At 50.1% G+C, this 12,821-nt stretch overlaps 5 protein-coding genes across 5 annotated transcripts; 2 read left to right on the forward strand and 3 right to left on the reverse strand.

Moving 5' to 3' along the window:
- The first annotated feature begins 429 nt into the window (after positions 1 to 429).
- Positions 430 to 2,349, forward strand: HD556DRAFT_952307 (uncharacterized protein). The gene is made up of 2 exons (XM_041312110.1): positions 430 to 555; positions 611 to 2,349. The coding sequence occupies exon 2, from the start codon at positions 688 to 690 to the stop codon at positions 2,290 to 2,292; it is 1,605 nt and encodes a 534-aa protein (XP_041154853.1). The 5' UTR covers positions 430 to 555; positions 611 to 687; the 3' UTR covers positions 2,293 to 2,349.
- A 516-nt stretch (positions 2,350 to 2,865) lies between these two features.
- On the forward strand, positions 2,866 to 4,474 carry HD556DRAFT_1501750 (ubiquitin-related domain-containing protein; the record flags this gene model as incomplete). Its single annotated transcript, XM_041308964.1, has 8 exons — positions 2,866 to 2,923; positions 2,998 to 3,230; positions 3,289 to 3,393; positions 3,444 to 3,584; positions 3,641 to 3,710; positions 3,769 to 4,035; positions 4,095 to 4,179; positions 4,241 to 4,474. 8 exons carry the CDS (start codon positions 2,866 to 2,868, stop codon positions 4,332 to 4,334), a joined length of 1,053 nt encoding a protein of 350 aa, XP_041154854.1. The 3' UTR covers positions 4,335 to 4,474.
- Positions 4,475 to 4,613: 139 nt separating this feature from the next.
- Positions 4,614 to 6,264, reverse strand: HD556DRAFT_1246716 (uncharacterized protein; the record flags this gene model as incomplete). Its single annotated transcript, XM_041298635.1, has 4 exons — positions 4,614 to 5,300; positions 5,354 to 5,564; positions 5,619 to 6,082; positions 6,139 to 6,264. The coding sequence occupies 4 exons, from the start codon at positions 6,262 to 6,264 to the stop codon at positions 4,614 to 4,616; spliced, it is 1,488 nt and encodes a 495-aa protein (XP_041154855.1).
- A 1,222-nt stretch (positions 6,265 to 7,486) lies between these two features.
- On the reverse strand, positions 7,487 to 8,218 carry HD556DRAFT_1191721 (uncharacterized protein; the record flags this gene model as incomplete). The annotated part of the gene is made up of 1 exon (XM_041296186.1): positions 7,487 to 8,218. A coding segment is annotated over one exon (732 nt), but the record flags the coding sequence as incomplete, so codon positions are not given.
- A 1,983-nt stretch (positions 8,219 to 10,201) lies between these two features.
- On the reverse strand, positions 10,202 to 11,500 carry HD556DRAFT_1246703 (uncharacterized protein; the record flags this gene model as incomplete). The annotated part of the gene is made up of 1 exon (XM_041298633.1): positions 10,202 to 11,500. A coding segment is annotated over one exon (1,299 nt), but the record flags the coding sequence as incomplete, so codon positions are not given.
- Positions 11,501 to 12,821: the final 1,321 nt, after the last annotated feature.

The raw sequence follows: 12,821 nt of genomic DNA on the forward strand, positions 1-12,821 counted from the left end.
GATGAGGTGCTGTTCCGGTTGCAAGGGTTAAGTGTGATACTCGCAAATTTGATTCACGTTTTCATCCAAGTTGACCATGGAGCAAATGCATTGAAGTCGGACAATGAGGGCGGAAACAGCCGACGTGAACAGAGTTTACGGTGTCCTGGGAAGACAATTAATGCCTTGTTGTGGGTGCGAGTTTACACAATACAAGCCGAGGCTAATTTGCCACAGCGCTTGTTAGACGATAAGTACTATTGTCCAAACAGTGGCCGTGGACTACAGCCTTTTGTCCAGGCTATCCCTCAAAAGCAGACGCCTGGTGCAGTTCCAAACCCCATCTAGTACCGTTGAGCTAGCCTCGCGTCTACTAATCAGGATCATCATCCAACTCTTCAGCACTCTCTTGCAACATTTTCATCTTTCTACTAATTCTTTGCAACGCTACCCAATTGTATATCATCCAGCATAGACCATCTGCACTGTGATCACTATATTGCTCATTTCTTTCAAGTTCTGTCTGCGTTTATTCCAGAGACTATAACGTTCCCTGACTGTTCTCCCACGTCACTTGTAAGTTTCATGTCTCCGTTCTCGACAATGACCAACTAACGTGCGCCCAATGCAGAATAGACAGATACTTCCGTGAAGTCTCGTCCATATATCGATTTATTAGAACTTCACGCTCGTTCCGAGTCCGCATCCATGTCTACTAGTACTATCCCGTTCCATGCCGTGCCTCAGGATATTGTTATTCAAGCAGGTCATCGCCCGAAATACGCATTCCTGGCTTATCCCCCACCCCCTAAAAAGCGTCCTACACAACCCCTGCCTTCACCACCTTCGTACGCCAGGATAGTTGTTCCTCAGGCCCCCCCGCGCATCCGCCCTCGCTCGAATACTTTTTCTACAATCACCGCTTGGGCAGCCCACGTCCAGCCTGGATCTCCTGGATCTCTTTCTCCGCGTTCTCCGCGTCGCCGTCCCTCGATCGGCTGCGGTCGCAGAGCATCCATTACGTCCGCCCGTGGCTCAGCAGGCTGCTTCTTAAACGTTTTAGACACCCCTTCCACTGCCCATCGCAACGCCGCAACCCCCTCAATACAGAATTTTAAAGCCGACCTCACCACCGTCGGCTATACTTCTGCCTTTTTACAGTTCCCTAAGACTCCCATCGCGTTCAAGCCTCGCACTGCTGAGGCTAGGCATCAGATTCCACTACCTCCTGTGCCCACATCACCGACACGCAAGCCTCGCGGGCTTACACGCTTACGCTCCTTGTCCGGACTCAAGTACCGTGGCAGATCCAAGTCCGCAGCGCCCTCATCTCCCACAAAGATGAAGGCTAAAGCAGCAGCAGCGTCGTCTGCTGCTGTGGTCAAGCGCAAGAAGGCGAAGTACGCTAACATGCGCCCTGCACCTCTTGCCAACGAGCTCGCGCTTATGCAGTTTATTGACGGCGGCAGCATGGAATCCAACATCAAACGTGTCATGGAGGCTCAGGCCAGAGCTGGAGCTGCCGGTGTTAGTGATGTCTACCGTGATGGCGAAGGTGGTGTTTGGTGGGATCAGGACGAGGAATGGGAGTATGCCCATCTCCTCGCCGTCGGCGAGGATGGTGCCGCTGGCGGTATGGGTGACCTAGGGTGGGTTACTTTTGGCGGGGACAAATCGTCCTCCGCTAACCCTGACGTTGACGAGGAGCGTCGCGCTAGCGTTTCAACCCAAGACTCTGACTTGGATCCGCGCTACATCGTCCAGCCCACTGACCATCTTGACACGGATGATCTCGCTGTCTTCGGAAGCGCTCTTACTCCCCTCGCTACTCGCAAGCCAGCAATGTCTGTCCTCGCGCTCCCATCCCGTCCTCGGCGCGCCGCTAAGCACCTTCACAAACCCGACTACCTTTTGAACGTCGCGTTTTCCGAAGGCTTCGCATCTCCCGAGAGTCCCGATTTTGCGATGTCGGCATGTGCAAATGGTGTCGCTAAGCCCAAGGGCAAGGCGCGCAGACGCCCTGCGCCACTGACGTTCACCCCTCCTAGCCCTACACTGAGGCAGCCGTCGAACTCTCCCATGGATGTTGAACGCACCCACAAGGATTTTTTTGAGTCTTCGTTCGAGCCTATAGCTTCTGCTGTCCCTTCTGCTCCAGCCATGTACAAGGACGAGCGTGACAAATTCCCTACGCGCCTCGACCTCTTGCAGCCCAACAACAGCAACTCGCTGAGTTTTCCCTGCAAGAAGACTCTCGCCAAGAAGCCGTCGAGGCTCAACATGATAGGCTTCTTCAAGTCATCGAAAAAGTAGGAGGCGGAGTGCACAGTTCATTCATTACCTTTCTGTCTATTCAACATAAATAACGCTCATTAACGCTGATCTTGTTGTATCTTGCTGTGCGTTTTTGTTTACGATTTTGTAGCACTAGTGGTTATATGGAGTTAGATCTATAGAAGAATCTTGATAGTCAAACTTGCTAGCTTGTATACGTATAAATACCTTACCTGTTACATATAATTCGAGAGTTTGTTTCTGATCTTTGGTTGTCTGACTTGAGACACTAACTTGACCTGGTAGGACATGATCAATTGATTTGCTCATCGGATCCAGCGTAGTTCACCATACACTTGTAACTCACGTTCCATAACATCTACTGTGTGTCATTCCTAATTAGCCTTCAAGTCTAAGCTGAATAAATCTAGCTAGCAGAGATGAGCTTAGCTACTTGAATCCATTCGTCGGGTACTTTTGCGAGTCCAAATATGGAAATACTAGTTGAGTCGTCTGAGCACTTCGGCGTAACCGGCGTCACCGGCGTGACCTCCTTTCGACCTTGTTTCGACCCGAACTCTTCAAAGCTTTGTATATATCTCAACATTACTGATGGCTGGCGATAAGGAAACGCTACTCAGCATGGGATTCGACCCAGCCCGTGTTGACTGTTCGTATTCTCTTGTCTCACCAGTCCGCGTTCCCTGGCTGATTGAGGCGCCACCGTGGACGCGCTATACGTAGGGGCATTGAGAGCGACTAACAATCGCGGTTTGCAGCCTGCAATGGATCACATTCTGGAGAACGAAGGGAAGCCTATTCCAGATCCGAGCGCTGCTGCTCCTACAAGTGCATCGGGCAGCGCAGGGCAGCCCATGGACGTCGATGTCGATGTTGACGACGAAGATGAAGATGCCCTGCGGCGCTTGATAGGAACTAAATCTGGTGCCGCATCGAGCACTGAAGTAGATGCCAAAGTACGTTTATTTTAATTGCGGCTCTGAAGCCTCTATCTTCAGTAAACTCACTTATTAGAGTATCAAATGCTCAGAATGCGGCAAGGTATTTAAGAATACAGCGTTGGCTAATTACCATGCAGAGAAGAGTGGACATGATCAGTTTGAGGAGTCTACGGAAGAGGTTTGTACCCCGTGTCGCGTGCCGTATCTCTAACCTCAGATGACCCTCAGATAAAGCCACTTACGGAGGAAGAGAAGCGGCAGAAGTTGGCTGACCTCAGAGAAAAAATAGCTGCAAAGCGCAGCGTAAAGTCTCAACAAGAATCCGAGGAAGCACGTGCGAATGAAGCTATTCGCCGCAAGTCTGGCAAGGTGTGTTTAGTCGGGTACTTGGTGGTTTTTGTGTTTCAGAAGTTCAATCAAACTAGGACATCAGCAAAGCAAAAGATGAGCTGAAAGCCAAGGAGCTCGTGAAAGAAGCTGAGCAGAAACGTAGAGGTGATTGCCATGCGCATGGATTCTGTCCATGTTAATCCGATCTAACCGCGTGCGGTAGAGAAGCTTGAGGATGCCAAGGCCAAGGCCGCGGTAAAGGCCCAGATTGAGGCTGATAAGAAAGCCCGTGCAGAAAAGGCTGCAAGGGAGAAAGCTTTACGTGACGGCCAACCGATTATTGACGCATCAGCCAGTGCGTCAACGACTCCAGCAGTAACAGCGTCCTCGTCCAGCGGCACAAGTGGGAAGGACTTCAAAGACACTCGTCTCCAAATCCGTATGGCAAGTGGAGGAACGCCTTACACGACCACTTTGCCGAGTGATGCAAGTGTGTCTCATCGCTTCCCTGCATACACGAACGTCTTGTGAACTGACACATCTTGCAAGCGTTACGTGAAGTAGCTGAATTTATAGCTGCACAGACGCTTTCCGTCGATGTGGAAACAGTCACATTCGCCCAGCATTTTCCCAGGTCAGTCTGTATCTTGTTACGCGGTGTGCCCAGCACCGAGGATTCATGATTTTTCCAATAGGAAAACATTCTCTCGCGATCAATTTAGCAAAACACTGAGGGAACTCGGACTGACGCCGTCGGCGGTACGTACTTTTCCGAGCATAGGATTATGACACAGCACATATTGGTTTTTAGGTCCTCATTGCGTCCTAACGCGATATATCGGCTGTGACTTGGAATAATTGGAATCCTTTCGGAATGGAAACCTAGCAGGAATGAAACACGCAGTTGTACACCACCACAAATTTTCTTTCGTATATCATGGATAAGGGCTATAAAGTGACAGACGAGAAAATGGTGAAATATGCTAGATGTGAGTTTGATGTGTGTGTGGAGAAGATGTCCATGCCAAGAGACAATAATCAAAACAAAAAACAAAAGGAGAAACCAAGTTAAAGATATTCGAAGAGTGTTATCATACCTTCCACATCACTGACCACAATTCTCCCAGACTCCTCATCAATCGCTGCCCCGTTCCAATAGTTGCCGGCTCGTACGCGAAATGCCATGGAACGATGTGAACCATGCTGGCTAGTCGAGGATCCTCCTGTAGTCGTCAGTATCCGTACTGCAAGTCGCTGGTGTTTGAAGTCCCCATACTCCGTCCCGTCTTGGTCATGGTTGTCAAGTAAGATCATAGTACCATATCGTCCGAGAGCAATGTCCGACTTCAGATCTGACCACACTGGAGAGCATCTCGTGTACACTAGAGTGGGCTGCACCAGGTATGGAAGGTTGCATAGAGAAGTCTTCCGTCCTGGGACATACGCGGGATTTGGGTCAAGCACGAAATGATGCAATGTGTGCCCGGGCCGGAAATGGGAGGTTCCAACTCGAATGACAATGTTGATTGGCAACGGACGGTGCAAGCGCACAGCATGCCAGCTAACTTGTTCTGACATATTGACGTTGTCTATGATCCGATATTGGAAGCTGTGCTGTGCGAGTGGATACGAGATTGGCACTCCCGGCGCTGCAATGTTGTTGGGTCGGGGAATGGTCGAGTAGAGCTCGACAGTCCGGATGAGGAATATTATCAGGTAATCGTCACAGAGATGCATTGCTCTGCATCTGTACTCCTAAATCATAGAATTCAGCGATGTGCGGGATTACACTGGAAAAGCAAGCTAACCTGCAATAGTGAAGGGCTCACCAACTGGATTTTCTCATAAGGTTGATCGCTGATGTCCCATATGCTCACTTTTCCGTCGTGTTTTGGACTCTTGGTGACGAGTGTGCTCCCGCTGAGTAGGTGGATATCTCTACATCCATCAATGGCACTCAGCGGAACGAACGCTGACTCGGGGTCTTTCTCTTCGAAGTCGATGGTGAGTATTTCCGTTCTATAATAGACGATCAGCAAGAACGTTAAAGCAGGTGTTACTATTTACACTCACACTTCTGGCTTGGACTGGATCGCCATTATGGCTGGAGAAGAGGGATCGTTATTGATAACAACACGGTTGTATGTCTCATCCGTGTACGTGAGTTTTGCTATGCACACGGGTTGTAGGACGGTAAGGTCCCAGCACTGGATGATACATTTTCTGCGTGCCCGAATCGCGACAGAAACTAACCAACGATTTCCTCTGCCAGGGAGAAACTCCATAAAGAAAACGTCCGGATCTTTCACGGTCGCCCCGAAATGGATTTCTCTCTTCAGATTCGGATTAGGGTTAGTCCAGTTGATGCGAAGAGCAAGTGCACGACATGTAAACCGCTCGAGCTCTAAGGCTGACAGAGACTCTGGGGATTTCCCATCGAAGGAGGGTATAGGGATGTTTTGCTCCTGAACAAGAGTCCGCAGAAGGAGAGCCCAGAGACTGCGCAGACGGGTGATGGCATCAAAACTTTTACTAGTCTAGAAAATAAAAATCAGATACAAAAACCCCGTGAAATGAAAACAGGGGCGCACACCTGTCGTAGTGCCAGGATGCTTTGGATAGGAAGATGCTGAAATATATCGAAAAGTATGTCGAGAGGAATGGTATCAAGGGATGGCGAGCGATCCCTGATATATGAGCCAATAGTAAGTTCATCCATGGTGGACAGAGTACTAAGAAAGGACTCTGCTCAAAAATTCTTTCAACACCCTTACTCCGAATTCGGTCATGTTAGTACTGTAATTGGTTCAGGCGGATGGCAGAGGGAAACACGCGGAGTAAACCGGATAAACGCGACTCCCTGCAGACAACAGGGAGCCCTTTGAGTATTGTGACTAGAAATACATAGCGAAATAAGCCTGAACATCACGAGCAAACGCGAGACCGAGACTAAGAGACTACGAGACTGGTAAGGACCCTAAAAATACATATAGAGCAGACAGAAAAAACTGCAGAAAGAGGAGAAAAGTCGTCTCGACCGCTTAAACGATGAGGTGGGAGTGGTGGGTGACTAAAAGAATCTCTGGCGAGATGACGAGAGTAAGTTAGCAAGAGACAAGCAAACTAGATAGTAATACCTACCTGGCGAGACGACGAGAGTAAGTTAGCAAGGAGGCGAGAGCCTCCTATACTCGACGTCTGCCAGGTAATCTTCAAAACTCCGCTATAGGAGTAAAGGAGTTTGAAAAGAATTGAAACAACATCGGAAAAGGGGGCGCCTCCCGACAAGAATATAGGCCGGAGAATACACATGCTGCTGAGAGGAACAATGGCAAGGCCAGAGAGCAGCAAGCACGCAGGCCAAGAGGACAGGCCTCGAGCGGACTGACCGCGAGAACACGCAACCGCTGGCTGACCAATTACCCTTGTATAACTCACATTAAACCCAAGTAATTGGTTCAGGCGGATGGCAGAGGGAAACACGCGGAGTAAACCGGATAAACGCGACTCCCTGCAGACAACAGGGAGCCCTTTGAGTATTGTGACTAGAAATACATAGCGAAATAAGCCTGAACATCACGAGCAAACGCGAGACCGAGACTAAGAGACTACGAGACTGGTAAGGACCCTAAAAATACATATAGAGCAGACAGAAAAAACTGCAGAAAGAGGAGAAAAGTCGTCTCGACCGCTATACGGTATAGTAAAGGGAGGGTTGGGAGGGATTAAAGATGGATGGAATAATAGATGGATCGGTGTGAAAAGGAAGAATAGACACGTAATAAATAACTTAAGCTGAACGCAGTGATGAAAGAGACGTACCGAAATCACATGGGCAAGTCATGAACGGAAACTTGCCCATGAAAAAGCATCGTTTGGAGCAAGACGGGATTTTTTCGAACGTAACGTTCCCATGTAGCAGAACGCCAACGTCCGATACGCTGGATGCTAGCAGGCGGCACATTAGCAGCCGCAAGGGAAGTAGCCCCACCAGCGCGCAATGAATGACCAGCTATGCTGGCGGGAAAGAAGGCGCGTAAACGCCGAATAAACCATGCCCGCGTTAGGGGCGTTCCAGTGCTGCGCAGCCACAGAAAGGGTTGAAGAGGAAATCTGGCATCACGCATGTTGAGATACGCGACGAAGGGTGCAAGAGGATCATCATCATCCTCCGAACGTTGAATAAGGACCTGATTCCCTTCAAAATGAATGTCCGCCTTGTCTCTCGGCAGAAGGAAGGAATAGTAGTCGACGTCCACTCGAACCGAGTGACGAAGTGACAACTTTGAATAGTCTTGAAGGTCGAGTTGATCAGGCCATACTAACTCGCCCACTCTCATGAGACCGAAAAAGCCTGACAAGAGTTGAGAGACCCAGAGAAGGTCGTCAAAGGCCCAAGGCCTGGTAAGGTCATGCACAACCCGTACCAAGTCCTTGCGCATGAGAGGCTGCTTGCGACGCGTAGGACGTCCAAACCGACGCGCCGAACCTTGTAGCGATTGTTTGACTAAGTGAGATTGCCGGATACTGCGAACTGCTGGGAAGTAAGGCTCGAGTTGACTGACGATGCCGGTGAGGTAGGATTCAACCGAGCGCGGCTGAATATGCTGACACATGTACACTACATAGAAGGATAAAGTATCCGGGGTAGGTTCCACGGGAAAGTGGTGCAGGGCGCAGAAAGACAAGTAAGAGTTGAGATGAGACGAATAAGTGCGAGTTGTCGAAGGATCAAGGGCAAGACCAAGTGAGATTGAGCGCTCGAGAACGAGACGCTCCAGAGTCCAAGCCTCCCTTACGGGCTGCTTGGAGTTGGCAGAAAGAGTGATCATTTTTTTGATGCCCCCAGCGCATTCCGAGGGGGTTGAAAAGAGGAAATTACTAAGCCCGGAGAGACTTCCCGAGCTTCGTTATTCTGCCAACGAGAAAGATGGTCTGCAACAGTGTTATGGACACCGGGAACATGAAAAACGCGCAAGTCAATATCTCCGTCAAGAATAACATCAACAGCGAGCATCAGCAACCAATTGTAAGGCGGAAGAGCGGCAAGAGTGTTGAACATTCCAACGGTATTCGCATTGTCAGTGAAGACGGCAAGACGTCCGTGAGGGTGCATTCTCCGGACGGCATCCACAATAGCCGCAGTGACAGTGAGAGCTTCGAAGAAGAAGATGGTGTCAGAGGATAAGGTTCCAGGAAGGTCACACTGAAATCCGTGATTGATGGATGGATACCAGAAAGCCATTCCGCTCGCAGAAGCATCAGTGTAAACCGAGAGAGTCGCTTGGGACATATGATGAAAATCCCAGCTGACAGACCGAATGAAATATACACCGTCAGAAGTGAGGAGATGACGCATGAGCCAATTGAGTTCTCGAACGACGTCTCGATTGACCCAGATCAAAGCCCTTTGCTCGAGCTTGCCTGCAGTTTTGGCATATAGAGCCGAAAGACCAGGTCGAAGCAAAGGGTACACGTTAAGAGCCCAGTTGAGATGCCCAGCGAGGTGCTGAAAGTCGCGCAGGGAACGACGGGTCCCTTGAATAGCGAAGGATTGAATTGAGCTGATGAGATCCAGACGCGATTGGTCGGACATGCGAACACGCAAGATGTTGGGATCCACGTCAAAACCAATGATGGGCAACTCCTCCCCGAAGATCTGTTTTCTCTCCTCATGCGGAACCCCCAGGCGATCCCACAAACGGAGGAGCTTGCAAAGGTTGCGCGGCAAAAGTTTGCGATAAGGTGCATACATCTCCATCTCCTCTTTGCGCTGAAAGGAAAAAGAGTCGTCCACATAGATGTAGATGTAGAAAATGAGGATTTTAACAATTGCGATCCAGATTACCAGGGCCATGAAGGCATGGTAGATCCGTTGAGAAGCGCGTCCGCCGAAAACATTGCGTCGATCAACGAAACGATTTCCCTCAAAGGTGACAATCTGCTTAACCTGCCAAAGGGGGTGCATGGGCATATGTCGATAGGCTTCGGAAACATCAGCTTTCCAAAGCTGCAAGTTTCCTCCCAAATGAGTCCGACGGTAGTGTCGGAGACCACTGCCAAGGTGCTCGATATTATCGAGAGTCACCCCCGCAATGTCTTCCCGAGAAATCATGGAGTTGAGAGAGTACTCCCCGGCGCTATGATCTGTAACCAAACGAAACTTGCTGGTCCCAGGCTTTGGTACAGCGTGAACGGGCATGCTATACATGCCAGGATAGAGATCAGGCCCGAAAGGTTGAGAATATCGACCCAGTTCCACTTCTTTGTCAATCTGGGTCTTTATGAAATCTTTCTCAGCAGCAGAGTTGAGAGGACGAAAGGAATTGTCGTGAGTGAGAGGCCAAACCCCGAAATGGGTGTCAGCGAAAGGCCAGAACCCTTCACGGAGACCAACGCAAACTGAACGAACAAAGGCCGGGTTAGGATGATCCGAGAGTAGAGATTCAAACTCGTCGATGTTAATACAAGTAGAGATCCGAAAGAGATGAGAATTGTCCGAAATGGTACGAAGAGCGGAGGAATTCTGAAATTCATGAGCCGGAGGACGAGGTAAAGGAAGAGCAGTTTCAGTCCACAAAGCAGTTGGGCTCTGGGGATGAGAACGTCCATTCCAAACGTTCTTTCGCCTGTAGCGAGGAGAAGCGGCAATAACACTATTTGGATCCTTCACCGGTTTTGCCGAGGCGAGGACAATCTGATTTTTTGTGAGCTCCTCGACAACCTTTCCTGTCACAGCAGTGCGAGAAGTAACATTCGGAGGAAGATTTGAGACAGGTGCCCCGATTCCACTTGTGGCAAGGTTCTCGTTTCCTTCCTCCTCCTCCACTTGTCCTATCTGACTTCCCTCCTCCGCCAGTGCCTGATTCAGAGGAATTGGGACCCACACCAAAGGAGGACAGGAAGGTGTATTGGAGTTCGCCAAATGCGGAATAATCAGTGAGGCGAATGTGTCGTTGGAGTGAGACCAAGGTGCGGGCGGCCTTGTCGTATTCAATAACTCGCGAATGACGTGACGTTTCGAAGGCGTGGAAGAGACCTGACATGTGGGCATTCCAGCTGGTGTATTCTTCCCAGCGCTGAGGGAAGACGAAGGTGAGCGCGTTGATGTATTTGGTGAAGGCAATGTTGTGATCTGAAGCGGAGTGGATTCCGGCTGTGGATTTACTTGCCCGAAAGGAGAGCTCAACCTTGTCATCAATGACGTGCGTTTGTTTTGGCTCCAAGTCGGTTGAGTGCGCCGCCTCGAGGACCTTGCCCAAGTCAACGACTTTCCATTGGACAATATTGAGCCATTGTTCTGGGGGAAATGGAGGACATCCGGGAGTGGAAAGGATATCTCTGACGACCCCTTTGGGATCGACTGAGAAACGTTCGAGCTGTTCAAAGGTTTGCTTGATATCCGGTGATAAAGCGGCAATGGCGCTGACACGTTTTTCATGCCATGGGAACTTGGAGGTGTCAAGACGGCCCTTTGAACGCTTGGAGGGTCGCTCATCCTCATCAGAAGACTCGGAACTGTCCCGCTCTCTCCTGACTCTTTCTTCGCCCTCTTGATCCTCATCTCCTGGTTCAGTGGTTCTCCCATCCGCTTCCTGCTGTTGGGAAGACTGACCTCGCTCTTTTCCTCGTTCGTGACCTCGCTCTTTTCCTCGTTCGGCAGCTTTCCCATTCGCTCTATCAATGGAGTCGAGCATACTGACGAAGACGGCGAGGGCATCAGGAAGACTTCCTCCCTCCTCGACGGTTGGTGAATCGAGAAGCGTTTGCCGCAAGGCAAGGATAGTGTCGACTTTGGGATTCTCTCGTCTTCGATATTGTTCGACGAGTTCATTGCATTTCTCCACACATTCCGCGTCTGAAAGCCGTGTGGGGTGCTCAGATCTGAAGGACATTGTTTGGGACGAGTCAGCGGGAGGTTGTGAAGGTCCATTTCCATTATCAGACATGAGAGTTGAAACTCGATGAAAACACAGTGAATTATATTGTGACTAAAAGAATCTCTGGCGAGATGACGAGAGTAAGTTAGCAAGAGACAAGCAAACTAGATAGTAATACCTACCTGGCGAGACGACGAGAGTAAGTTAGCAAGGAGGCGAGAGCCTCCTATACTCGACGTCTGCCAGGTAATCTTCAAAACTCCGCTATAGGAGTAAAGGAGTTTGAAAAGAATTGAAACAACATCGGAAAAGGGGGCGCCTCCCGACAAGAATATAGGCCGGAGAATACACATGCTGCTGAGAGGAACAATGGCAAGGCCAGAGAGCAGCAAGCACGCAGGCCAAGAGGACAGGCCTCGAGCGGACTGACCGCGAGAACACGCAACCGCTGGCTGACCAATTACCCTTGTATAACTCACATTAAACCCAATACATGATCAGTGAGTTCACGGAAATAGGAGTCCTGGGAGCTTACCTAAGCGAGCAGTGCCACCAGTTCAGCTCTTCCGCCGCTGCCCGCCACCGTGAATTTGCCTTCCAAATGCCTTCCCGCCCGCCTGCCATCGATTGCCTGCATTCGTGCTCCGCTCAAAATGCACACTATCAGTAGCCTTTGTTGTCCATTTCCCGCCCATCTGCCCTTCTTAATTGCCTTCCTTTCCTAAGGCTAATGCCTACGCAATCACCCGCCCGCCCGATTCCCTGTCAGCGCTGTTTGGTGCGGCAGCAGGCAAGCGGCGGGAGGGGGCGGGAGATTGTGTCAGCGTGACACTAGAATGTTTGAACTCCGCCTGAAGTCAGCTGCCGAAGCCCTAGACCGGCCCAAGACTTTGGTCCCAGAGTCTATGTAGAGTAGCTCTAGAGTCGGCCATTTCCCGGACGTTCTCCAATCTTTTGGCTGGCAGCCGTCTGCTGCTGGCACATCGCTCAAGACTAGGGTCAGGGCTCCTTTTCAACACACTCGTGACCCCACTTGTCTAGCTGACTGTGTTCCTCTCGTCGGTGCTTACTCCAACAACACCATCAAGTTATGGGCCTTCGAGTTCCGCCAGCTCCTCGCTTCATTCGACGCGAAATATTCCACCATCAGAGTCGTCCTCTCGCCCGATTCGCGCCAACTGGCTTATGTGGCCTTGGATGACACCAAGATCTACATATTCAACATTCCAGCCAATGTTCTCGCCACCATTGGGTTTGCAGAAGAACCGCAGCCTAGTGTATGTATTCCCCTCATACATCCATCATTTATATGCCAATATTCTTACAGACCAGTAAATCTGAACATCTATTCCATGCTGGTTTACTTGACGTATGTGGCTCTGCTCTTTCCTCCATC

This window comes from Suillus plorans, assembly GCF_016647745.1.
Source record: "Suillus plorans strain S12 chromosome Unknown HD556scaffold_78, whole genome shotgun sequence".
Classification (NCBI taxonomy): Eukaryota; Fungi; Basidiomycota; class Agaricomycetes; order Boletales; family Suillaceae; genus Suillus; species Suillus plorans.